The sequence below is a fragment of the Oncorhynchus nerka genome, linkage group LG16 (assembly GCF_034236695.1).
Source record: "Oncorhynchus nerka isolate Pitt River linkage group LG16, Oner_Uvic_2.0, whole genome shotgun sequence".
Classification (NCBI taxonomy): Eukaryota; Metazoa; Chordata; class Actinopteri; order Salmoniformes; family Salmonidae; genus Oncorhynchus; species Oncorhynchus nerka.
This window is the reverse complement of record NC_088411.1, coordinates 18,640,521-18,665,924: the sequence shown is the minus strand read 5'-3', so window position 1 is coordinate 18,665,924 and position 25,404 is coordinate 18,640,521. Positions and strand designations below refer to the sequence as shown.

Below are 25,404 nucleotides of genomic sequence, written 5' to 3'. Positions count from 1 at the left end.
CATCTTATAAATTCACTGTCCAGAGTTCTCAGCTGACATGGAAATGTATTGTACATGTTGTCTATTTATAGACTGTATGTAATATCAAGACTCTGGGTGATTCATATTGAATAGACAACTAGAAATACTAGTATACAAAACATTAAGAACACCTGCTTTTTCCATGACAGACTGACCAAGTGAATCCACTTTAGGATTTTTAAGCCTGGAGACAAATGAGACATGGATTGTGTAGGTGTGCCATTCAGAGTGTGAATGGGCAAGGCAAAATATTTAAGTGCCTTTGAACAGGGTATGGTAGTAGGTGCCAGGAGCACCGGTTTGTGTCTAGAACTGCAACGCTGCTGGGTTTTTCACGCCCAACAGGTTCCCGTGTGTATCGAGACTGGTCCACCACCCAAAGGACATCCAGCCAACTTGACACAACAGTGGACAGCATTGGAGTCAACATGAGCCAACATTCCTGTGGAACGCTTTCGACACATTGTAGAGTACATGCCCTGACGAATTGAGGCTGTTCTGAGAGGGGGGAGGGGAGGGGGGGGTCAAATCAATATCAGGAGTTCCTAATGTTTGGTATACTCAATGGATACCATATCACCAAAATGTTTCAAAACAGAGATATATTGTTCGTCGGTTGGGGGGGGGTTTAGATGACACACCAATTTGATGCTTTTCTTTCTCCTTTGAGTATATTTTCTTAAACAACACTGTGTTGTGTTTTCTTACTTTAGTTGTTAAACGTGGAGCTCACCCCATCCATGCTGCAGTATGTGGTTCTACTGGAGCTGGTGTGTAACTCCTGTCCTCTACCTACTGTAGATGTACTCCGAGATGTGTCCAAACTATACGCCAGGCTGGGTGAGTCTCTCTCCCTCTCCTGAGTCACGGTCCTTTCATGGAAGTTATATAATGCCCTTCTACCTGAACCCAGTCTGAATAACTCTCTGTTGTGTCTGTCATTTCCTGTCGAAATAACGATCTCTCTGTGTCGGTCTCTCTTCAGCTGACAAGTGTAAAACCCCTGGACAGGGAGAACAGGAGCAAAACCTAGGCATCAACCCCAGATACTGTTCTACACTGAAGGGTGAGGAACAACACACACACACACACTTTAGTTCCTTATTGGACTGGTTTTAGTAACATGTACATTCTTATTGTCCTCTGATATTCAGGGATGTTGCTGGATAAGAGGGTGTTCCCCACTAAGGACAACAGCTGGGTGACTCTAGCCCACAGACCCATGATACCAGACAGCAAAGAGCTGGAGAAGATCTTTAAGGCCCACAAACAGGTGTGTCTGCTCAACCTGCCTCTCCCAGAGAAGAGGCCTGCACCCAGGACCAAGACTGGACCATCCCAAGGTACTGGACATAACGCTGCAAACGTCAACATTGTGACTTAATAGGGAAAGTACATGGAGAAGCTGTGGATCTGTATATCTGACACTCTCTCCTTTCCTCGCTCTCCCTCTCTCTCCCCAGGTTGGTCTGTCAGTGCAGGGTGGTTCAGTGAGGAAGATAGGATTCTGTTCCTGGAGATCATCTGTGGCGTACGCCTCCTGTCCCAATGTGTCAGTACTGAGGCACAGACAGAGAACTACAGACCCTGCCCCTCCATGCAGCGCCTTGTGCGGTCTGTGGTTCCCTATATCCAGAGGTTCCTCTACCACCACGAGGACCTGCAAGAACTCTACTGGGAACTAAAGAAGAAGAACATCAGGCAGACCATCAGACAGCTCAACTACGGACAGGTATAGTACAACCTCACCTTAGAACTCACATTAGTACCTTACCGTGGAACCTAATCTGAGAAACTCATATTAGAACCTTAAATTAGAACCTCACTTTAGCTGAGAACCACACCTTTTAAACTGGTAGGAACCTCACCTCAGAACCTGTGTTTGTGTGCAGGTAGGTATGTTGTACACGCGGTACCTGCTGTCTGTGAGTGATGAGGAGGATCCCGTGGTAGAGATGGAGGATGTCATATGTCTACTGAAGGATAACAAGGAACTCTACATCCAGAAAGACCACCTCTCAGCCAGGCTCGACATCTGCAGGTGTGCGCGCGCATGTGTATGTTTGTGTGTGTACGCAGGTAGGTATGTGTGTGTGTTGGTAAATAACTCCTGACTGTGTGTTTCTTCAGAGAGCTGGTGAAGCTCTTCAGCTTCGAGAGCAGTCACAGGAAGGAGCTGGTGCACTTCCTGAGTGGTCTGATGACATCACTGCCGGACAATGCAGCTCTAAAGAGGTTTCTTCAGAAGGAGTGCCCAGGAGAACTGCCCAGTGAGGAGGAGGCATGGGAGGTCCCTCAACCTGTACTACCTGTACAGCCAATACCAGGTAGTGTGTCTTGCACTGACCAATGTGACTACGCTCATCGGAATATAATGACTGAAGATATGGATGTAAACTGCAGACATTCCTTGTTAGAACTCCTCTCCTCCAATTCCAGTGGCATCACCGGTTGTCTCAACCCCAGAAGATGTGTTCCGTCCTGGGCAGGAGGATGGAGAGCAGACCCTAATGTGTTGGCCTCCCCGCGCCTCCCTCTCCAACACAGCAGCCAGTCGCACAGGTACTGAGAGTTGTCTCTGTGTGTGTGTTTCTGTGTGAATACAGTGTGTACCCGTAATCCTGTATGATCGTATCCTCTCAGAGCGCCAGCAGACAGCAGGACCAGTAGAGGCGGTGTTGAAGATGTGGCCCCCTCCGGCTGAACCCAAAGACAGCCCCAGCTATAGCCCCAGCTCCATCTCCAACCACAGCCCCAGAGAGAGAGACCCAGAGAGGGAGATGGATGCAGGGAGAGAGGGTGTCCAGAGTCAGAGCCCCCGCGATGGCACAGCGGAGGACCATCCCAGCCACCTGGGTACCATAGGTCAGACCCTCTTTGTCCTTATTATGGAGTTTATTTAGGTGTTTATGATGGTATATGATTAGGTGATTGGTTGATTTGTCGATTGATACATTTGATCATATGCTTGTAAGCCGTATGGAACAGTATTGTAATTCTCTCCTCTCCTGGTTGTTTTGCTACACACAGAGCCCAGTCAGGATGCAGCAGTGGAAGCAGAGCAGAACGCAGACAAAGCTGTGGCAGGTAGAGAGTCTGGCCAGCACGCTGCCAGAGGCCCAGACCAGCACAGACCAGACAAGACCAGTGGACACAACCAGCAACCGTAAGACCCATCCCCTGGCTGCAGCTTGTACACTCTGATCATTTAGTTTTTTTGCAGTAGTCCATTATATGGCATCTTTTAAATGTTACTTGCAACACTACATGACCAAACGTATGTGGAGTCCTGTTCGTCATTCCAAAATCATGGGCTTTCATATGTAGTTGGTCCCCCCTTTTGCTGCTATAACAGCCTCTACTCTTTTGGGAAGGCATTCCACTAGATGTTGGAACATTTTTGAAGGGACTTGCTTCCAGTGAGGTCGGGCACTGATGTTGGGACGTTAGACCTGGCTCGCAGTCGGTGTTCCAATTCATCCCAAAGGTGTTCGATGGGGTTGAGGTCAGGGCTCTGTGCAGGCCAGTCAAGTTCTAAGGGGCCTGAACCATGAAAAACAGCCCCAGACCATTATTCCTCATCCACCAAACTTTACAGTTGGCACTATGCATTGGGGAAGGTAGCGTTTTCCTGGCATCCGCCAAACCCAGATTAGTCCATCGGATTGCCAGATAGTGAAGCGTGATTCATCACTCCAGAGAACGCGTTTCCAATGCTCCAGAGTCCAATGGCGGCGAGCTTCACACCACTCCAGATATTTACCAAGTAGACAAAAATAAAAAGTTATAATAATAAAGTAACAATAAGAAGAACAATATTGAGGTTAATGTGCAGGGTTACAGGCTAGTTGAGGTAATCTGTACATGTAGGTGGGGGTGAAGTGATTATGCACCTGTACTGACCTCCTTCCCCCTCTCCCAGCTTCAGTACCACCATTCCAGAGGGGGTGGTATCCAGTATTTTCCAGGGGGCTAGCCAGCGTCCTCCCCTGGCCCTGGACTCACCTGTTTGGGCTAAACCTCTGCATCCTCAGGCCCTCCTGGAGGACCTGCAGCTTGAATGCCAGAGACCTTCCACGGTGAGTGACTGATCACACACATATGATGATTTATAAGCACAGTAAGAGGCTCGTCCTTTCTATAAGCAGGAAGTCATATTGCTAAGTGCACCTTTTTAAAAGGTGTATTTCTATGTGTGTTCTGTAGGTGCTGTTTTCTGATGATCAGAGGGACACAGTGGCCATCGGGGAGTGGGGCGAGAAGCTGGTCTTCTCCTTCCTCTGTCACTGGAGAGACAGCCAGGCCCCCGGGGGGCCCTGCCTGGTCACCTGGTACAACCAGTGCGGAGAGAGCGGCCAGCCCTATGACTTCAAACTAATTTTCAACCTCACTCAGGAGGGGGAGTCAGGGGAGGAGAAAGAGGAGAAACAAGAGAAGAAGAAGCGAGGGATGGTAGTGAGAGAGGTGTTTGTGGAGGTGAAGTCAACGGTGAAGAAGGACAGAGCGTTCATCCACCTCTCGGCCAACGAGCTGGACTTTGCTCTGAGGGAGAAGGAGCGGTATCACGTGTTCAGGGTGTACAACGCGGGCGACTCCGAAAAGGTCCGTCTGTGTCGTATACAGAACCTGGCCCAACACCTCCATGCTAAAGACCTGGAGCTCTTCCTCTTTGTCTAGGAGAGACGATGGGGCACCCTATTCCCTATATAGTGCCCTAGCCATTAGAAGTGCAATATATAAGGAATAGGGTGCCATTTTGCACGAAGACAAGTATGTCTTTCTTCCTGGATGTGTCTTACTGTCCCTCCAGTAACATTTGGATTCAGGTCTGTGGAACATACCATTTGATACCATAATGTAGATGCCACTTTTGTTGAATTTGTTAAATTTAATAGCATAAAAAATACTTACTTTATTAACACTAGTTCCCTAGTGAATGACAAGACGAATACCAGCTGAAACAACACATTTATTTCCTGAGTGTGTCTTATCTATGGTAACATTTGTGTTGATGTTTGTTGAAAAAAGTTGCTTCCTTTTAGTTTATTAACTGTTTATTTTATCATGCACACTGTTTTTATCTACCTCTTGTGTAAGAGAGGGGTCGGGTTTCTATGTTATAGCTATTGCACTATAGTCAGAAGGACTGCAGAGAAGACTTTTACTGGTAACTAATGTTTTATATGGATTTGTGCTGCCTTTTAAACAACCTTTTAAATGCACAGATTTTCGTTTAAGAACCTTTTATAGTTTGAAGATGTGTTGAATCTTGACTGGTCTGATGTAAGTGAACATACACTTATGAAATATTAGGTTTATGCCCTGTTCTCCGTCCCAAGCAGGTTGACAGTCAGGACATTCCCTGGTATTCAGCCAGTTATATTGTAACGTCATACTGGACTGTGAGTTAAGATATACAGTTTTGAAACCGAGATAAGGTGTTTGATTCAAACAGAATCTTTTCTTTTTGTCTCAGCCCCCCCCAAAAAATGAAAATACTGAACAACTGTTGATGTTAGATTTGTTTTATCATTCCGTTGAAAAATAAAACATCTTTCCCGGTAATATGGTAGCAAAAATAGTCTAATTTATTTTGTACCATTTCATTTCTCTGATCTTTGGAAAGTAATCATAGGCTCTGAGTCTGGGTGCCGCGCCTCACAAAATGCTAGCACTGCGTTGTGACGCAGATACACACACACTCCTCATTGCTCTTTTCAGCAGACTTTGTTTGTTTGTGACATCCAGACCCTGTAGGAACAGAATAGTTAAGAGGCCTCTGTACCAGAGGATTAAGTGATTATGATGAGTGTGTGTGAAGATAAACCACGCAGAAACAGAGCAGGCTGCCAGACCAGACAGGCTCCACACACGACTCACACCGTTCCTCTGTAATTACTGCATAATAATGAACAGGCCATTGACAGGACAAATACATACATGCATACATACACACACTTAGTAATTGCAGTATTTTTATAGGCTTGTATCTTCCCTTTCTTGTGTGTATTTCTCTGTGGAATGTAACGCTGTGGTATGAGGGAGTGTGTAATGTTATGGTATCTAGATAGCACTGCTGGCATTCTCCCATCTCTATCTGTTCTTGTGATGCAACCTGTTGGTAACACCACATCAGAGATGGTAATGATATGTTACTAGGTCTAATAACTAGTCCTTCTCATGCCTCACAGTGACAGTTTAATGCACCAGGTGCGGTAGTCTAAATGTATTCTCTCTTCCTTCATCTTCAGTGATCTGAAAGAACTGGACAGGTGATAGCAAAGTCCTACTGTAGTGAACATTCTCCTGTTTTCAGATCAGTTATTAGCCTAAACTAAGATGATGGAGAGGAAGCCACTGTTTGTTACAAGACTGTCATGCATCCAAACAGTTCCAATTGTGCTGATCATAGTGGTAATATGAAACAATGTCCATCATAGTCCTGCAATAACATGACCAATTACTAATTTTGAGATGTAGCCCATCACTTTCCATGACTTGAATCCCTATAATGCCATAGCCCTCCCAAACTCTTCAACAACCGTCAACCGATAAATTCACGTCTCATTCCTACCTTTCCTTTCCCAGTTTAACTCGCTAATCTGTACGGAGACAGCGAGGACGGTCGCTCCGGTCCAGGCTTGCAAGCAGGGTGCGCGTCTACCGATTCTCCGCTGCTATTGGTTGAGGCGGAAAAGGGGCTGGAACCTCCTCTCTGATCCTCTCATCCAGGAGCGATGCGGAGACAATAGGACTGGAGCTAGAGAAGCTTGCGAAAGTGCTAGCGGTCAGCTGAGCAATGCGAATTTACCGCTAGACCGAGTGTCAACAGCACGATAAGGTACATTTGAATGCAGACGGGGAAGATCAATTGTTATATTAAACTGCTTGGCTATGTGCTATCATCCTCACGATTTGTTATTTATCTGGCGTGACTGGGCAGACTTCAGAGCCCTCGTATATTGAATGGTGAGTAGCCTATTGCAGAATGAGAAGTAACTGATATTGAATTATCTAAACATTGTAGAATCCTCCACTGTTGCTGCCGAATGGGTGGTGCGCATTTGCCTGGCACGAAATGAGACTTCTGCTTGCAAGGCTACTGCTGCAAGGTGTCAGTCATTTGAAACAATGCTGTTGCATTTGTATTTCTGTGCTGATGATTTATTGCCGTCCTCCGTACTGGATGCGATGTCTTCGGATGTTTTATGGATTTGCGTAAAAGTGTACCTGGATCATGCCAGGTATGTGTAGTGCATAACATAGTCCATTATATCCGACAATTGAATTGTGTTGCCTCTTCGCAATGTGGTTATCTTCATTTGTTCTAGGCTAGGGAAACGCGTATGTAAATGAATTCCATCGCTCAAGTGCTCTCTCTCGCGCGCAATGACAGTCACTTTACATCATATTGACTGTTTTCCAGTTTCTATCTCGTCGTCAGCTCTCTCCCTATTTCTCACTCTCTCTCTCTGACGGTCACTTGTTCTCATCACTTGCAGTTGTCCAAGACAGACATAGTCATAGATATAGCATAGGCCTATGGTTTAGGCCTACAGGGGACACCAGCATAGCCGCTTCTGGCCGGGTTGGTGCAGCAGGCGGCCAGGGTGCTCAGGGTCCGTCAAGCTATCAGAAACTAACTTTATTACGGGGAAGGCCTTTTTATTTTATTTATATATTTTTAAAACTTCATATTCATCATCTACAACACCACCCCAACATCAACATATGTGAAAATGGCACATTTCTATGTTTTGTAGTAAAAAAAAGACAAAGTTAGAAGATAAGGAGGGCGCTTAGCTTATGCACAGTCTCTAAGCCTTTATCTGGTCCTGGGACATGTCTATTGTGCTTAAAGGGATACTTACGGATTTTGGCAATAAGGCCATTTATCTACTTACCCAGATTCAGATGAACTCGTGGATAACATTTTTATCCTATTGAAGGAAGTTGCTAACTAGCGCTAGTGTAATTGCTAATGCCAGTTAGGATTGGCACCTGAAACTATCTAACTCCCTTCATCCTGGACACAAAAGGAGCATGCCCATATCCACATCAACGAGACAGCAGTGGAGAAGGTGAAAAGCTTCAAGTTCCTCTGTGTGCACATCACTGACAATCTGAAATGGTCCACCCACACAGACAGTGTGGTGAAGAAGGCACAACAGTGCCTCTTCAACCTCAGGAGGCTGAAGAAATTCGTCTTGGCCCCTAAGACCCTCACAAACTTTTACAGACGCACAATTGAGATTATCCTGTCGGACTGTATCACCGCCTGGTACGGCAACTGCACCGCCCGCAACCGCAGGGCTCTCCAGAGGGTGGTTCGGTCTGCCCAACGCATCCCCGGGGGCACACGGCCTGCCCTCCAGGACACCTACAGCACCTGATATCACAGGAAGGCCAAAAAGATAATCAAGGACAACAACCACCCGAGCCACTGCCTGTTCACCCGGTTATCATCCAGAAGAAGGTGAGGTCAGTACAGATCCATCAAAGCTGGGACCGAGAGATTGAAAAACAGCTTCTATCTCAAGACCGTCACTAGCCGGCTACCACCTGGTTAATCAACCCTGCACCTTAGAGGCCCTTTGTACATAGCCATAGCCAAAAAACTGCAATAACTCTAAAACAGAGAGTTTGCATAAGGGGCTGGCACTCTTTACATTTGAATCTTTTTTTTCTTACCAGCTATGCCCCGAGGTCTAACGCATCTGGGTGAGAATGGAAAATTGCTTCGTTCACATGGGTATAAAGCCTGCATGACGATATCTGCCAGGACTGGTTGTAAGCAGGGTTGTAATGGCTGAGCAGAAGCAGCTCCATTGCTCTCTGGGCCACCAGGCCTGCGGAATTAAAAGGGCGAGAGAACGGGGTCGTCAGCCCCCACCTCCTGAGTTTTCTTGAAGATTTCCGTGAGATTAATCCCATCGTCATTCTCGTCATCCCGACCTCACATTCGCCTGACAGTATGTCGTCAGACAGTGAGGGGAGGGAGTCCAGGCTCCATGGCCTCACCCTCAACTAGGCACGGTTGTAGGGAGCTGAGCCTCAGCTGTCGCTGTTGGCTCAGTGGCGAGGGTACTACCCAGATAGAAGCACGTTTAAGCCTCCTTTTCAGACCTGCCCTTGTCAACATTTAGCAGTTCTTACAGGACTCACGGTCCTCAAGTGCCTCTTGGACATGTTCCTTACCCAAGCAATTGATGCATTGAGGGTGGGAATCTTTCCCATCAATGATGAAACCGTAAGTACAAGTACAAGAACATGGGGGTCTGAGTGCTTGGCTCGGCTCATCCTGGGATAAGATAGCATTGGCCATTGTGAGGAACAAGGCTTGAAAGGGGGACAGAGCAACGCCTGCTGTAAGAACAACGTGTAGATGGTGTAGGCTAGTTAGTTAGTTAAACCTTGCTCATTGTGGCTAACAAATAGTAGCTTGTGTAAACGGCGAAATAAGATAGCTAGTTAGAAGCCTTGCGGCTAACAGATAGCAATAATTAGCACAGTAGAATGCTTTACACGCTTGGGGGCGTTGGAGCTTTAGCTAGCTAGCAACTACCTCGTGGTGAAGGGACATGGCTAGCTCAGTGCTGGCTGAAGGAACCCACTTGGGGGCAGAGTTAGCCTTTAGATAGTGTGCTTCCACGACCGAAGGAGCCGTGAGGCTGAGACGGTCAGACTAGTTAACACAATGGGCGAACGTAGATTAAACCAGACAAAAGAAGGTAGATAGAAATGCTACCATGTTCTACGTAGAGTATGCTAGTGAGGTTAGCTTGCAGCGTGGGCTAACCGAGTCTCAATAGCTAGCCGTGAAGCTAGTTACCAATGGCGACTGAGAGGTTTGAAAGGAATTTCTACATTAAACAAAAGCTTTCCAGTTAGTATTCAACCTCTCGACAGGGTCTGAAGACCTACGCGTGGCAGCGATATCCTTCACGGTTCACTTGTGAATAGTTCATCAGGGAAACATGGATCCAGTCGATCTGAGGAGCACGAGAGAGTAATACTCTTTGTGCAGAAGAGATCCGAGAGTAGGTGATCCTAGCGAATCCCCACATGAGATATCAAAATGAATAATTGAAAGAGAACCGATCAGAACTGACCTCCAAGTCAGGGCCAGAGGGGAAGAGAAGTGTGAGGACAGAGTCGTAGGCCTAGGCTACAGCTGCACCATGCAGAGCTCAACATGATGCAGCTCCTGAGAATGCTGTCCCAATAGAAATGATTATGCCTGACATAGAATGGGAATCCAAAATTATTAGGTTATTGAGCTAAAAAGACTGTATAAAATAAATCATACAAATACTGAGCTGAGCTATTTGATAAAGATTTTAATTTACCGGCCATTGGAAAAATGTACTGGACCCATATGCATTGGGTGCATAAACCAATTAGAGCGTCATCCCATGGTGCTCAGAATAACAGAAATCACATTTAAATCAAACTGGATATCAGAAATATAGGAAGGCCAGGACTAAAAACAAACTAAATATAACTCTTGTAAAATAGATTGTGTCTGTAAAATGTATATAGTGTGTATAGGGCGTCACTACAGACCCTGGTTCGATTCCAGGCTGTATCACAACCGGCCGTGATTTGGAGTCCCATAGGATGGCGCACAATTGGCATTGTTTGGGTTAGGGTTTGGCCTGGGGGTAGGCCATCATTGTGAATAAGAATTTGTTCTTAACTGACTTACCTAGTTAAAGGTTAAATAAAAAAAATCTGCCGGAAGTGGAAACCATTACTTTACTCCCATTAGGGGAGGGGCGGTAGGGCGTGCAGGAAATAATAAAGGAAAATATATTTTAAGAAGATATGTATATACACTACCTGTCAAAAGTTGTCATCAAGGCAAAGGCTGGCTATTTGAAGAATCTCAAATATAATTTATATTTGGATTTGTTTAACACTTTTTTGGTTACTACATGATTCCGTATGTGTTATTTCATAGTGTTGATGTCTTCACTATTATTCTACTGTGTAGAAAATAGTAAAAATAAAGAACAACCCTTGAATGAGTAGCTGTTCTAAAATTTCGGACCGGTAATGTGTATGTATGTATGTATGTATATTTATATATATACAGTGGGGAGAACAAGTATTTGATACACTGCCGATTTTGCAGGTTTTCCTACTTACAAAGCATGTTGAGGTCTGCAAATTTTATCATAGGTACACTTCAACTGTGAGAGACGGAATCTAAATCCAGAAAAATCCAGAAAATCACATTGTATGATTTATAAGTAATTAATTTGCATTTTATTGGAAGACAAAAGTATTTGATACATCAGAAAAGCAGAACTTAATATTTGGTACAGAAACCTTTGTTTGCAATTACAGAGACCATACGTTTCCTGTAGTTCTTGACCAGGTTTGCACACACTGCAGCAGGGATTTTGGCCCACTCCTCCATACAGACCTTCTCCAGATCCTTCAGATCTCGCGATACATGGCCCCATCCGTCCTCCCCTCAATATGGTGCAGTCATCCTGTCCCCTTTGCAGAAAAGTATCCCCAAAGAATGATGTTTCCGCCTCCATGTTTCACGGTTGGGATGGTGTTCTTGGGGTTGTACTCATCCTTCTTCCTCCAAACACGGCGAGTGGAGTTTAGACCAAAAAGCTCCATTTTTGTATCATCAGACCACATGACCTTTTCCCATTCCTCTTCTGGATCATCCAGATGGTCATTGGCAAACTTCAGACGGGCCTGGACATGCGCTGGCTTGAGCAGGGGGACCTTGCGTGCGCTGCAGGATTTTAATCCATGACGGCGCAGTGTGTTAGTAATGGTTTTCTTTGAGACTGTGGTCCCAGCTCTCTTCAGGTCATTGACCAGGTCCTGCCGTGTAGTTCTGGGCTGATCCCTCACCTTCCTCATGATCATTGATGCCCCACGAGGTGAGAGCTTGCATGGAGCTCCAGACCGAGGGTGTTTGACCGTCATCTTGAACTTCATCCATTGTGCCGGGTGCCGGGAAAAGCATCTAAAATATGTGTGAAGATAATGTTTTTTGAGTGTAATTTAAAATGTTGAGACAAGAAGAAGGGGAGGGGTGAGTTGTGAAGATCGAGGCAAGTCTCTCTCCAGAATGGCTCAGCTGTCTCCCGACAATTCTTACGCATTCATTGTTCATTTGTGTGAATTGTTTGCCTTTTGATAAATTATTTATGATCATTTCCCCATTACAGCAGTCAGGCTGAGTAGAGAAATTAATGCGATTGAAATAAACAGCATTTTAATAATAATTCCTACTGTTTTAATTTGGTCGGCTTTATGTAGCCAATTTTTACTTTGACAATGGATTGACTTCATTTATAAAGCCGCCAGTGGATCAATGTGATTGTGTCCATATGGCAGTGGCTGGTCCTCTAGCGTTCATTTCATTTAAACTTTTAGATTTGATCATTTTACAAGTGAAACTCAAACGTTATTATTGAAATTAAACTCTTCCACGAAAATGTGCATGTGAAAATTCTAACTGGCACGCAGATCGGTAGAAATTGTAGGGAAGGATACATTGTAAGCTTCCCCAAACTTGAACCTCACCTGCCGCCTATAAAGTCTATAAAATAATTGCCTCCATGTTTTCAATGGTCGGATTTTGACTGTTGAAGCAAGGTAACACATGCCCCAATAAATCAAGTAAAACATTTAGGTTTCAAACAATTAAGTATGTTTTCAAAATGGATTCTGCCTCCAGGTCACATTGTAAAGTGTTGGAATGTCGCCCTGTTACCTGCACGTGTAGCCTATGGTGAATGGGAGGCACGCTTCAATTTGGCCTACCGGTTGAGAACTACAACTAGTAGCTGTTTTTAACACAATTGCATTTAGAATTGTTCCAAAATGAATGGGCCTATAAAAGAACATCTTTTAGGCTACTCCATCAGCAACCAGCTGAGGAGCAACTGGAGAAATGTGATAAATAAAATGGGCTACATGAGGACTAACGAATATACACACACAGCAATTTAATTCCACAAAATTATGCAAATTAACTTGTGGACGATAAGCATGACGGTCAAATGTATTTTGGGGATTTTTTTTCTCCCGTTCATTTTGGCCAGCAACAGTTTGTCTGTGCATGTGTGTCTGTTGTGTGTGGCCCGCATGCAGATCTAGGCCAAGCCCAGCTGATCAAAGGGGCTTATGATGACACACACAGATCCATGATGAGTCAGAGTATAAGTCAGACAGAAGCCCAGTTGACATGAGCAGAGCTCGCCTTTACTTTAGCATTCAACACCAGCAGCAGCTCAACATAGTCCAGTGAAAGTCAAATACAGTGTGCTCCTCTGTCTGTATCTAACTAGAGCTGGTTGAAACAATCACTGCTTGGCTGCTGTTGCTAAAGAGTTCTTGGACTTGTTGGACAGGGAAGTATGTGTGTTCTAATGAGATCCTGCTTTAGGACTGGGGTGAATTTGCCCTGTCAGACTAGACTAGGGTTTGACATAGAGGTGTGTGTGTGTGTGTGTGTGTGTGTGTGTGTGTGTGTGTGTGTGTGTGTGCGTGTGTGTGTGTGTGTGTGTGTGTGTGTGTGTGTGTGTGTGTGTGTGTGTGTGTGTGTGTGCGTGTGTGTGTGCGTGTGAAATGAGCTAGCGTGGTACAGTACCTGTTGTACCTGAAGCTCTTCACACCCCTGTGGTCAAAGCAGGAGGTGAAAACCACTATCTGTGTTCTCTCCTCCCTCTCCCTCCCTCCCTCTCTTCTCTCTCTCTCCCTCCCTCTCTTCTCTCTCTCTCCCTCCCTCCCTCTCTTCTCTCTCTCTCCCTCCCTCTCTCTCTTTCTCTTGGTTCCAGCTGTGTGTTGCTGAAAATCTGCCAGCCTCGTAAGGCAAGGAAAGGATCAGGTGATTAAAGAGAGAGAGATGCAAATAATGCTAATATATTTTGTTGTTAGATTACATGCCGTAGAAAATAATCAGTGTGTTTCCACCAAACAATCCGGAAGGGTTGTACACTACAGACTATGTGTGTTTGTCTCCAGTGCTCTCTTTTGAATAGAGGAAGGTCATCTTTCATCTTCAATTCTGATTGATTTCATTTATTCGAGTGGACCGGCAAAATGGCTGCCTCTTAACAATACAGTAAAAAAACATCTTTAATGTATTTTGTTACAGCTGCTTCCATAATGGTCCAGCATCAGGCAAATTACAATCTGTTGAAAGGCTTCAGAAGAGAGCTAGTGGCTTAACAGCAGCAGAGCAGAGCAGTACTTTTGTTGAGGTTGTTAGAACGTTGGAGGAATAACATTGTGATTCTGGTGTGTTTGCCTCAGCTAACTTAGCCTGTCAGCTTTGGCTTGGCTGTTGCATAACAGCAATCTGGAAATTGGCAGAGTGCTGTCGGCTTCTAACTAACCTCTGAAAGAGATGGTAGAAAAAGAGAGGGAGAATGACAGAGAAGGGGGAGGGGAGGGTAAAGACAATTTCCGCCACCTTGGTGCAGTGGATATACAAAATAATTAATAACATGCCATTGCCATAGAAACAAAAACCACCAGTAAACATTTTACTGATGCCACATACAGACAGATGGCTATTGCAGACTTCCTCTCATCCAAAACTTCCTGGGTGCTCAGCCATTCACAGCCAGAGCTGCCAAGTGCCACCCAATCCAGTGCAAGAGCTGCTGTCCAACTGAATGTTGAGATGCTTGTCTCTGTACTAATGTAACACTGTTGGTGCACCGAGACTTTTTTGTGTTTTTTAAACGTTTATTTAACCAGGTAGGCCAGTTGAGAACAAGTTCTCATTTACAACTGTGACCTGGCCAAGATGAAGCAGAGCAGTTGGGTGGGCTATTTACAGATGGGCTATGTACAGGTGCAATGATCTGTAAGCTGCTCTGATAGCTCCAGCTTCAGTGATTTTTGCAATTCATTCCAGTCATTGGCAGCAGAGAACTGGAAGGAAAGGCGGCCAAAGAGGAATTGGCTTTGGGGGTGACCAGTGAAATATATCTGCTGGAGCAGGTGTTACGGGTAGGTGCTGCTATGGTGACCAGTGAGATGAGATAAGGCGGGGCTTTACCTAGCAAATACTTGATTGGGTTTGGCAACGAATAGGAAGCGAGGGCCAGCCAACGAGAGCATACAGGTCGCAGTGTTGGGTAGTATATTGGGCTTTGGTGACGAAATGCATGGCACTGTGATATGCATCCGCAGTGGTGGGTAGTATATGGGGCTTTGGTGACGAAACGGATGGCACTGTGATAGACTGCATCCAATTTGCTGAGTAGAGTGTTGGAGGCTAGTTTGTAAATGACATCGCCAAAGTTGAGGATCGGTAGGATAGTCAGTTTTATGAGGGTATGTTTGGCAGCATGAATGAAGGATGCTTTGTTGCGAAATAGGAAGCCGATTCTAGATTTAATTTTGGATTGGAGATGCTTAATATGAGTCTGGAAGGAGAGTTTACAGTCTAACCAGACACCTAGGTATTTGTAGTTGTGCACATATTCTAAGTCAGAACCATCCAGAGTAGTGATGCTAGTCGGGCAGGCGGGTGCGGGCAGCGATCGGTTGAAGAGCATGCATTTAGTTTTACTTGCATTTAAGAGCAGTTGGAGGTCATGCAAGGAGAGTTGTGTGGCATTGAAACTCGTCTGGAGGTTAGTTAATACAGTGTCCAAAGAAGGGTCAGAAGTATACAGAATGGTGTCGTCTGCGTAGAGGTGGATCAGAGAATCACCAGCCGCAAGAGCAACATCATTCATGTATACAGAGAAAAGAGTCGGCCTGAGAATTTAATCCTGTTGCACCCCCATAGAGACTGCCAGAGGTCCGGACAACAGGCCCTCCGATTTGACACACTGAACTCTGTCTGAGAAGTAGTTGATGAACCAGGCGAGGCAGTCATTTGAGAAACCAAGGCTGTTGAGTCTGCCGATAAGAATGTGGTGATTGACAGAGTTGAAAGCCTTGGCCAGGTCGATGAATACGGCTGTACAGTACTGTCTTTTGTCGATGGCGGTTATGATATTGTTTAGGACCGTGAGTGTGGCAGAGGTGCACCCATTACCAGCTCAGAAACCAGATTGCATAGCAGAGAAGGTACAGTGGGATTCGAAATGGTCGGCGATCTGTTTGTTAACTTGGCTTTCGAAGACTTTAGAAAGGCAGGGTAGGATAGATATATGTCTGTAACAGTTTGGGTCTAGAGTGTCTCCTCCTTTGAAGAGGGGGATGACCGCTGCAGCTTTCCAATCTTTGGGAGTGTCAGGCGATACGAAAGAGAGGCTAGTAATAGGGGTTGCAACAATTGCGGCGGATAGTTTTAGAAAGAGAGGGTCCAGATTGTCCAGATTTTAGGGGTCCAGATTTTGCAGCTCTTTCAGAACATCAGCTATCTGGATTTGGGTGAAGGAGAAATGGGGGAGGCTTGGGCAAGTTGCTGTGGGGGGTGCAGAGCTGTTGACCGGGGTAGGGGTAACCAGGTGGAAAGCATGGCCAGCCGTAGAGAAATGCTTTTTGAAATTCTCGATTATCGTAGGTGGTGGTGACAGTGTTTCCTAGCCTCAGTGCAGTGGGCAGCTGGGAGGAGGTGCTCTTATTCTCCATGGACTTTACAGTGTCCCAGAACTTTTTGGAGCATCCTTTCCTCTTTGTCCAACCCAGTACAGGTGGTGTCACATCTGCCCACTAGGTGGTTTTAGTAGTGAAATTGTCCCAGAATATTTAAATTGGTGGATCCTGGCATCCTTGTCGTGCTTTTAGTGTGGGCATCAAATAGCTGTCATTGTCACTAAGCTGATGACTCATCCAGCTATGAGGCTGACGCTTGTGCTGCTGCTTCTATAAAAGTACAGCAGGGCAGAGATACCGACATACACATAGACACACAAATACATGCACACGCACTGACACTCACATAGACACACACATACATGCACACGCACTGACACTCACATAGACACACACATACATGCACACGCACTGACACTCACATAGACACACACATACATGCACACGCACTGACACTCACATAGACACACACATACATGCACACGCACTGAAACTCACATAGACACACACATACATGCACACGCACTGACAATCACATAGACACACACATACATGCACACGCACTGACACTCACATAGACACACACATACATGCACACGCACTGACACTCACATAGACACACACATACATGCACACGCACTGACACTCACATAGACACACACATACATGCACACGCACTGACACTCACATAGACACACACATACATGCACACGCACTGACACTCACATAGACACACACATACATGCACACGCACTGACACTCACACGTGTACCTGGAAACATTTGTCCTAGCTGCCAATGCAGTGCTAGGACAAGTTGAGTTGAGAGTACTGTTCCAGAAACCCTCCTCCAGGCTTAAAGAGATGGTATGTGTGAGAGAGACGTAGTGGTTCTGATTCAGTGTGTGTGTGTGTGTGTGTGTGTGTGTGTGTGTGTGTGTGTGTGTGTGTGTGTGTGTGTGTGTGTGTGTGTGTGTGTGTGTGTGAATCTATAGTCTGAGGAATAGGTCAGTGTTCTGCACCTGGATGGTAAACACTGTGTTAAGAAAATAATATTATTCTGAGAGAATAATCACACTGCGGTAGGATGGAGTTAGGCTGGTGTGTGTTTGTGTACATCAGTACGTTTTCTATATCTTGTTCGATATTTCTTTATTGGACATACAAGAGAAACAAAAACAAGATTTATAAACTGTTAATGTCTTTGCATGTTTGATGTATTTTCCACTAACAAAATGTCTGCCTGTTTCTATTTCTGCCTGTTTCTCTCTCACCTCTTCAGTGATACAAGCCGTTAGCCACCTCTCCAGTCCTGCCCGGGTGTCAGTCCCCTAAACCCGTCATCTGTTCCTGTCCGTCCCTTAACCCTATCCCCCAGTACACCCTCTGACCTGGTCCCCAGTATGAGTTCTTCTCCGCTGGGTTCCCGTGGCAACATGGACATTCTGGAGGAACTGCAGCTGATTGCAGCCCAGAACCTGGAGATGCTAGAGATCAACAAGTACTATGATGTCATCAGGGAGCTAGGCAAGGGCACCTACGGCAAGGTAGACCTGGTCATACACAAGATCAGAGGTGAGGAGGACACACACGCGGGCACACACACACACACACACACACACACACACACACACACACACACACACACACACACACACACACACACACACACACACACACTTTGATCTTGAGGATACACACATTTAACAGGATCATTCACTGGTCCATTAATCTACAGTTCATAAATATCCAGGATTACATATATCGTGATCAACTATTACAGTCATTCACCTCTCACATGTTTTTTTGTGGGGGTTTTTCTCCCCAATTTCGTAGTATCCAATTATTAGTAGTTACTATCTTGTTTGATTGCTACAACTCCCGTACGGGCTCGGGAGAGACGAAGGTCGAAAGTCATGCGTCCTCCAAAACACAACCCAACCAAGCCGCACTGCTTCTTAACACAGCGCGCATCCAACCCGGAAGCCAGCCGCACCAATGTTTCGGAGGAAACACCGTGCACCTGGCACCTACCTTACTAAGGAGTCGCTGGTGCGCGATGAGACAAGGATATCCCTACCGGCCAAACCCTCCCTAACCCGGATGACGCTAGGCCAATTGTGCGTCGCCCCACGGACCTCCCAGTCGCGGCCGGCTGCAACAGAGCCTGGGTGCGAACCCAGAGTCTCTGTTGGCACAGCTAGCGCTGCGATGCAGTGCCCTAGACCACTGCATCACTGGGAGGCCTCATCTCTCACATGTTGTTATCCCCTCAGGCACCAAGATGGCCCTGAAGTTCCTGAGGAAGAAGACGACCAAGCTGAAGTCGTTCCTGAGGGAGTACAGCATCTCTCTCTACCTCTCCCCCTGTCCCTTCATCATTAACATGTTTGGGATCGCCTTCGAGACTGACGACTACTACGTGTTTGCCCAGGAGTATGCCCTGTCCGGGGATCTCTTCGACATCATCCCTCCACAGGTACACAGAGGCAGAAATAAAGGGATGCATATTTGGGATGTTCTGTTATAATGGCTATGTAGGCTTTGTTGTAAACATGAATTGGCTCTTAATAATGTTCAATGACAGTTTATAACAGCCTTTGTCCCATATTGTCCGTAATGTTCCAGGTTCCAGTGCGTCATAACACGTTTATAGCGGTTGTCATTACAAACATCTTTGAGGTTTATATTGTTTTCTAACCTCCTCCCCTCTCCATCCAGGTTGGTCTCCCGGAGACCGTCGCTAAGCGCTGTGTGCACCAGGTTGCCATCGCCCTGGACTACCTTCACTGTAAGAAGTTGGTGCACCGAGACATCAAGCCTGAGAACATCCTCATCTTCGACCGCGAGTGCCGCAAGGTCAAATTGTCCGACTTTGGCATGACACGCCGTGCTGGCTCGCCGGTCAAACGCGTGAGTGGGTCAAATCACATGCGACTTTATTTAAAAAGACAAATGTAGCGAACTGTATGGGTAATAGGGTGTCGTTTGAGATGCAGAAAACCCCAAGTATGTCATAAAAGAGACCGGGCCTCATGGGAGCCAACTTAAATAAAGAATGAAATCTTCCTCGTCAATAAAGAAATACTATTTCTTCCTCTCCTCCTAGGTGAGCGGTACCATCCCGTACACGGCTCCGGAGCTGTGCGACACGTCTCGCCACGAGGGCTTCTGCGTGGACTACAGCACGGATGTGTGGGCCTTTGGCGTCCTACTCTTCTGCATGCTGACCGGTAACTTCCCCTGGGAGAAGGCCCTGCCCTCTGACTCCTTCTACCAGGAGTTCACACGCTGGCAGAGGCGCCGCACAGGCACCGTACCCTCGCAGTGGCGCCGCTTCACAGAGCAGGCCCTCCGCATGTTCCGCAGGCTCCTCTCTGTGGAGCAGGACCGACGCTGCTCTGTCAAAGAGGTGTTTGGCTACTTCAGCCACAGCTGGATGCTGGATGGAGACAGCAACGGGAACGGAGGAGGGGGTGGAGAGAGAGAGAGGGAGAGAGGAGGAGGGGTGAGGGTGGACGGAGACAGCAACGGGAATGGAGGAGGGGGTGGAGAGAGAGAGAGGGAGAGAGGAGGAGGAGGGGTGAGGGTGGAGGGGGAAGGGAGGAGTACGTCGTCCTCGTCTGGGGAGGACGATGAAGACATGCTGGTGGAGAGGATGAAACAGCAGACTCTGTCTCCTCTCTCTACTCTGTCTCCTGTGTCTGTGGGGACAAAGGCAGGGATGATGGAATCAGGTGGAGGACACCATTTTGTGTCTGTTTCCACCACCAGCTCCGTATCCTCTACTAACAGCTATGAACGCATGCCCAGAGACAGCATCAGCAACAACAACCAGCCCTCAGGGCGCATGCTGGTGGCTACACCTATAGAGATCTGTGTCTGAGAGATGTATGTGCGAGACGGGCCTGAGAAGGACTGAAATACTGCGTACAGTACACACACACACGTACAGACACCTACACTCATATACACACACATATCCATACATGCATACATTCGGAAAGTATTCAGACCCCTTTACTTTTTCCACATTTTGTTACATTAGAGCCTTATTCTAAAATTGATTCAATAGTTTTTTCCCCTCATCAATCTACGCACAATACCTCATAATGACAAAGCAAAAAAACGGTTTTGGAAATTTATTAAAAATGAAAAAATGAAATATCACATTTACATAATTAGTTAGACCCTTTACTCAGTACTTTGTTACAGCCTCGAGTCTTCTTGGGTATGACGCTACAAGCTTGGCATACCTGTATTTGGAGAGTTTCTCCCATTCTTCTCTGCAGATCCTCTCAAATGCTGTCAGGTTGGATGGGGAGCATCGCTGCACAGCTATTTTCAGGTCTCCAGAGATGTTCGATCGGGTTCAAGTCCTGCATTGTCTTAGCTGTGTGCTTAGGGTCGTTGTCTATTTGGAAGGTGAACCGTCACCCGAGTCTGGGGTTCTAAGGGCACTGGAGCAGGTTTTCATCAAGGATCTTCTTCATTTTTGATTTGGGCACCACAAATTAGTTTGTTAAAAGTGTGTGGTTGAACTGAAAACTGGATTAACAAAAAAGTGAGAAGCTGTTCAGAAAATACCTCAAAAGACGTTAACGCAAAAGTGCTAATTTGAGACGTTTTATTCATCTTAGTAACTTGAATCAAGAACTTTAGCTAATTTGGCCAGCAGCCAGTAGGGCAGGTAGACAAACTACCTTGTGTATGGTTAACTAAAGGACATTCAGAGACCTGTCCCGAAGCCACTCCTGCGTTGTCTTGGCTGTGTGCTTAGGGTCGTTGTCCTTTTGGAAGGTGAACCGTCACCCCAGTCTGAGGTCCTAAGGGCTCTGGAGCAGGTTTTCATCAAGGATCTTTGTACTTTGCTCCGTTCATCTTTCCCTTGATCCTGACAAGTCTCCCAGTTTCTGCCGCGTAAAAACATTCCCACAGTATGATGCTGCCCCCATGATGCTTCACAGTAGGGATGGTGTCAGGTTTCCTCCAGATGTGACGCTTGGCATTCAGGCCAAAGAGTTCAATCTTGCTTTCGTCAGATCAGAGAATCTTGTTTTTCATGGTCAGAGTCCTTTAGGTGCCTCTTGGCAAACTGGAGTGGCTTCCGTCTGGCCACTCTACCATAAAGGCCTGACTGTGCTGCAGAGATAGTTGTTCTTCTGGAAGATTCTCCCATCTCCACAGAGGAACTCTGGAGCTCTGTCAGAGTGACCATCAGGTTTTTGGTCACCTCCCTGACCAAGGCCCTTCTTCCCTGATTGCTCATTTTAGCCGGGGGTCAGCTCTAGGAAGAGTCTTGATGATTCCAAACTTCTACCATTTAAGAATGATGGAGGCCACTGTGTTCTTGGGAAACTTTCCCAGACCTGTGCCTCGACACAATCCTGTCGCGGCGCTCTACGGACAATGCCTTCGACCTCATGGCTTTCTTTTCGCTCTGACATGCACTGTCATCTGTGGGACCTTATATAGACAGGTGTGTGTCATTCCAAATCATGTCCAATCAATTGAATTTACCCCAGGTGGACTCCAATCAGGTTGTAGAAACATCAAGGATGATCAATGGAAACAGGATGCATCTGAGCTCAATTTCGAGTCTCATGAACACTTATGTAAACAGGTAAAAACCTGTTTTCGCTTCGTCGTTAACGGGTACCGTGTGTAGATTGGTGAGGGGGAAAAAAATATTTAATCCATTTTAGAATAAGGCTGTAACGTAACAAAATGTGGAAAAAGTAAAGAGGTCTGAATACTTTCAGAATGCACTGTATACAAATAGTCACACTTTCATACATACTATGTATACTCAGACACATACTATACTATAACTATACATTATTATCATCACACACAAAAAAATTGAGAACAGGGTCAAATGCAAGGACATTTAATGAATGAATGAATGAACATTCTGCCAAATAAAAAGGGATGAACTCAAGACATTCCTGATGATTCCGGTTGGGGTCTTAGTGTAAAATGATTCAGTCAGAGATCCAGTGATCAAGTCATTCTACAGAAATGGCAAATCTTTATAGAGACTGCAAAGACTCAATGAACAACATACTGAACGATCAACCAGCCAACCAACAAACCAAGACTGACAGACAAGACACGGAAAGAGAGGTTGAAAAACACATTGTGATCTGAAATGCTGGTATTCAGACAGTATCAGAAGAAAACCAAAATGTATTTCTTAAAGCAATATATTTCCCCCAAAAAGACTGAAGTCGAAGGTGAATTGAGAAAAAAGAGCTTCAGAACTGGCATGGTGGAACCATTTATGAAAAAGCCAAAAGATGAAGAGATGTTCTTTTGATTAGGGTTTTTAGCTGATAGAAATTATTTGTAAAATGTTCCTCAATGAAAGAATATCATCAAAATGAACAGCAGTTTTGATGTTTACTGTAATGCAATGTGAACTCTGGTACTAAGTATGTATGTGTGTGTGTACAGTATGTATGTATCACTGTATGTTCCATGTGTATGGATTGGAAAAATGATTAGGCTGATTTTTATTTTGCCTTAAGATTTACTTTATTTATTTAAATCCTAAATAACCAGATTAGCTTGAGGTGTTTTGTGTTAGACTCATTTTGGTAAAGGTTGTTGGACACTCTAGTGCCAAATCTCTACATGGTCTTCTGCAACACATTTTGAACAGCTGGATCTTGAAAATTACTGTGTTTAAAAGTATTTTTTTTGCATGGCGTATTCTCTCTCCAGTTTATGATTTAGATTTAGTCCGATGATGTGCTACACATTAATATTGGATCATTCAAAGCCACCGGATGGAGAAGTGAAAGGCATTAAGTTGGTGATAGTCCCAAGTAGGTGGTTTGTCGATGTAGACAATACCTGTCAACATTTCAACTAACTATCCATCAGGGTCGGGGTCAATTCCATTTAAATTCCAGTCAATTCAGGAAGTACACTGAAATTCCAATTCTCTTCAATGCTTTTCATTTGGAATTGGAATTTGGTTTACTTTCTGAATTGCCTGGAATTCAAATAGATAGACCCCAACCTTGCTATCCACTAACCCTAGCCTTAACCTTAACCCTTATCCTAACCCTTATTCTAAACATAACCCTAAGCGCAAACTTAGCAAGCAGTTGCTTATCAACATAGAGTTTGTTGATAGTATGACCATCTGTAGATCATCTATATGGGACTATCCAAATAAAGCGGGACCATTTAGATTCATGTATTTAACTTTATTCTGCCACAGCAAGCCAAGATGACAGATAGCTCTAAATGATTTCCAACACTTTATCCCGGCACCTTAACAACACACATATCTACTTTTACACATTTTAATCCATTTAGTTGATTCTTTTTTTAAATGTATTAATGCTGATGAATAGACTATTGTTTGGATTTTGATAATTATTTAGCATTTTAAATTCAAGCTGAAAAATACAGTGGAGTACACAGTCACATCTTAAAACAATTGCATGATGAGTAACTAAAACATATGAATCATTTTAACTGACTTTACAAACAGTTATGTCAAGATTGTTGTAATGTGGAATTTAGCTGTAGCACAATTTCTTGCATTATGTCCTGAAGCAAATATTGGTCTTATTACCTCTTGAGACATCTTAGGGCTCAATACCAGACAAAACAATAATAGTTCATTTTTATTCAATGTTGTGTTTGTATGCTGTTGATGTTGTGTTTTCATCTCACCAGTAAGAACTAGGATCTAGAGCTAAGTTACAGAGCCTGGGAATCCTAGATTGTCTAGAATAGTTTAGATACTGTAGTTCTCAAAATAATGCATTTTTGATGAAGTGTGTAGCTTCTAAATTGCCAAGTGTTGAGAAGTTGCAAGGGACATCTGGAGAGGATTTCTCACTTTCTTGCCAAGCAAAACATCACAAGAGTAATGAATTAGTCATTTTAAAGTCAGAAATAAGATTTAAAAAATAAAATGTGTGTTGTGATTTCCAGACATATTTGCATAAATCTTTGTGCTGGAAAACAATTGTCAAAAAAAAAAAGTTTGCTGTCACAAGCTGTAGTATTCTGTTCTTCATAATTGGGTGTATGAATGTTGTGTAAAAGTCAGTAAAGTTATTTTCCCTCTGTGGTTTGACATCTTCCAACAATTAACTGTTCAATAAGGTTTGTAGCTAGTTGAAGTATTGTTCAATCATGCTCCGGGTAGAAGTTGGCTTCAGGCAGAGATTTAGGATCAGTTTACCCTCCCCAAATCCTCAACTTATCCATAAGGGTGAAAAAACTCCACTGACCTTTCATCAGTGTCTTGGGTAGTGAGATTACTACACCTTGTGACAACCTATGACCTTACATCCAGTCCCGATGCACAGGGCTGGAGTTGTTTCTCTAGAGGCTAGTGGTCACCAAGCCGAGTCCTGGGGACTCGCCAGGTGTGCAGGCTTTTATTCTAGCCCAACACTAACACACCTGATTCAACTAATCATTCAAATCTAAGGTTAAAACCTGGGTTGCAGACCATAGCTGTAGCCAATAGATGAGTTAGACAAAGAGGTTTCTGCAAAGCTATCATGATGTAATGTGTTGCAACTTGTGTATTGGAGTTCCTGTCTGTCTGTAGTGACATATTGATGCGGCATCATGATTTGTGGTGTTTTAGTGAGTAGGGCAACACAGCGCAAGAACTCGTGTCTGAGTATGTCTTTGCAATACAACCGTCTTCCCTGTAAGCTCTTGATTTAGTCGACAAAAAAATTAAAACTGTGGTTGGAATGAATGCCGGTGTGAGTTTGTTCCCTGGACTCAGATGTCCCAGTATTCTGCAGGAGATACGTACATGCTCTTCTTACATTTCTAGCTATTACATCAGATCACAACAC

General features: G+C 44.9%; 2 protein-coding genes across 6 annotated transcripts in view; both read left to right on the top strand.

Annotated features, from left to right (window-relative positions):
* The window catches only part of wu:fj29h11 (uncharacterized), a 56,154-nt gene extending 50,568 nt beyond the window's left edge, over nt 1–5,586 (top strand). For all 5 annotated transcript variants that reach the window (XM_029684943.2, XM_029684946.2, XM_029684942.2 and 2 more), the window contains 11 exons: nt 735–861; nt 1,007–1,087; nt 1,176–1,364; nt 1,485–1,753; nt 1,914–2,062; nt 2,152–2,348; nt 2,461–2,583; nt 2,665–2,886; nt 3,052–3,187; nt 3,944–4,100; nt 4,228–5,586. In XM_029684943.2, coding sequence (XP_029540803.1) covers nt 735–861; nt 1,007–1,087; nt 1,176–1,364; nt 1,485–1,753; nt 1,914–2,062; nt 2,152–2,348; nt 2,461–2,583; nt 2,665–2,886; nt 3,052–3,187; nt 3,944–4,100; nt 4,228–4,698 — 2,121 coding nt within the window. In that variant the 3' untranslated portion in view covers nt 4,699–5,586. The remainder of the gene's footprint in view (nt 1–734; nt 862–1,006; nt 1,088–1,175; nt 1,365–1,484; nt 1,754–1,913; nt 2,063–2,151; nt 2,349–2,460; nt 2,584–2,664; nt 2,887–3,051; nt 3,188–3,943; nt 4,101–4,227) is intronic.
* A 1,130-nt stretch (nt 5,587–6,716) lies between these two features.
* Nucleotides 6,717–25,295, top strand: LOC115144152 (serine/threonine-protein kinase SBK1-like). Its single transcript, XM_065002476.1, has 6 exons — nt 6,717–6,990; nt 17,844–18,136; nt 18,838–19,040; nt 19,283–19,474; nt 19,671–20,075; nt 20,130–25,295. The coding sequence occupies exons 2-6, from the start codon at nt 17,965–17,967 to the stop codon at nt 20,445–20,447; spliced, it is 1,290 nt and encodes a 429-aa protein (XP_064858548.1). The 5' UTR covers nt 6,717–6,990; nt 17,844–17,964; the 3' UTR covers nt 20,448–25,295.
* Nucleotides 25,296–25,404: the final 109 nt, after the last annotated feature.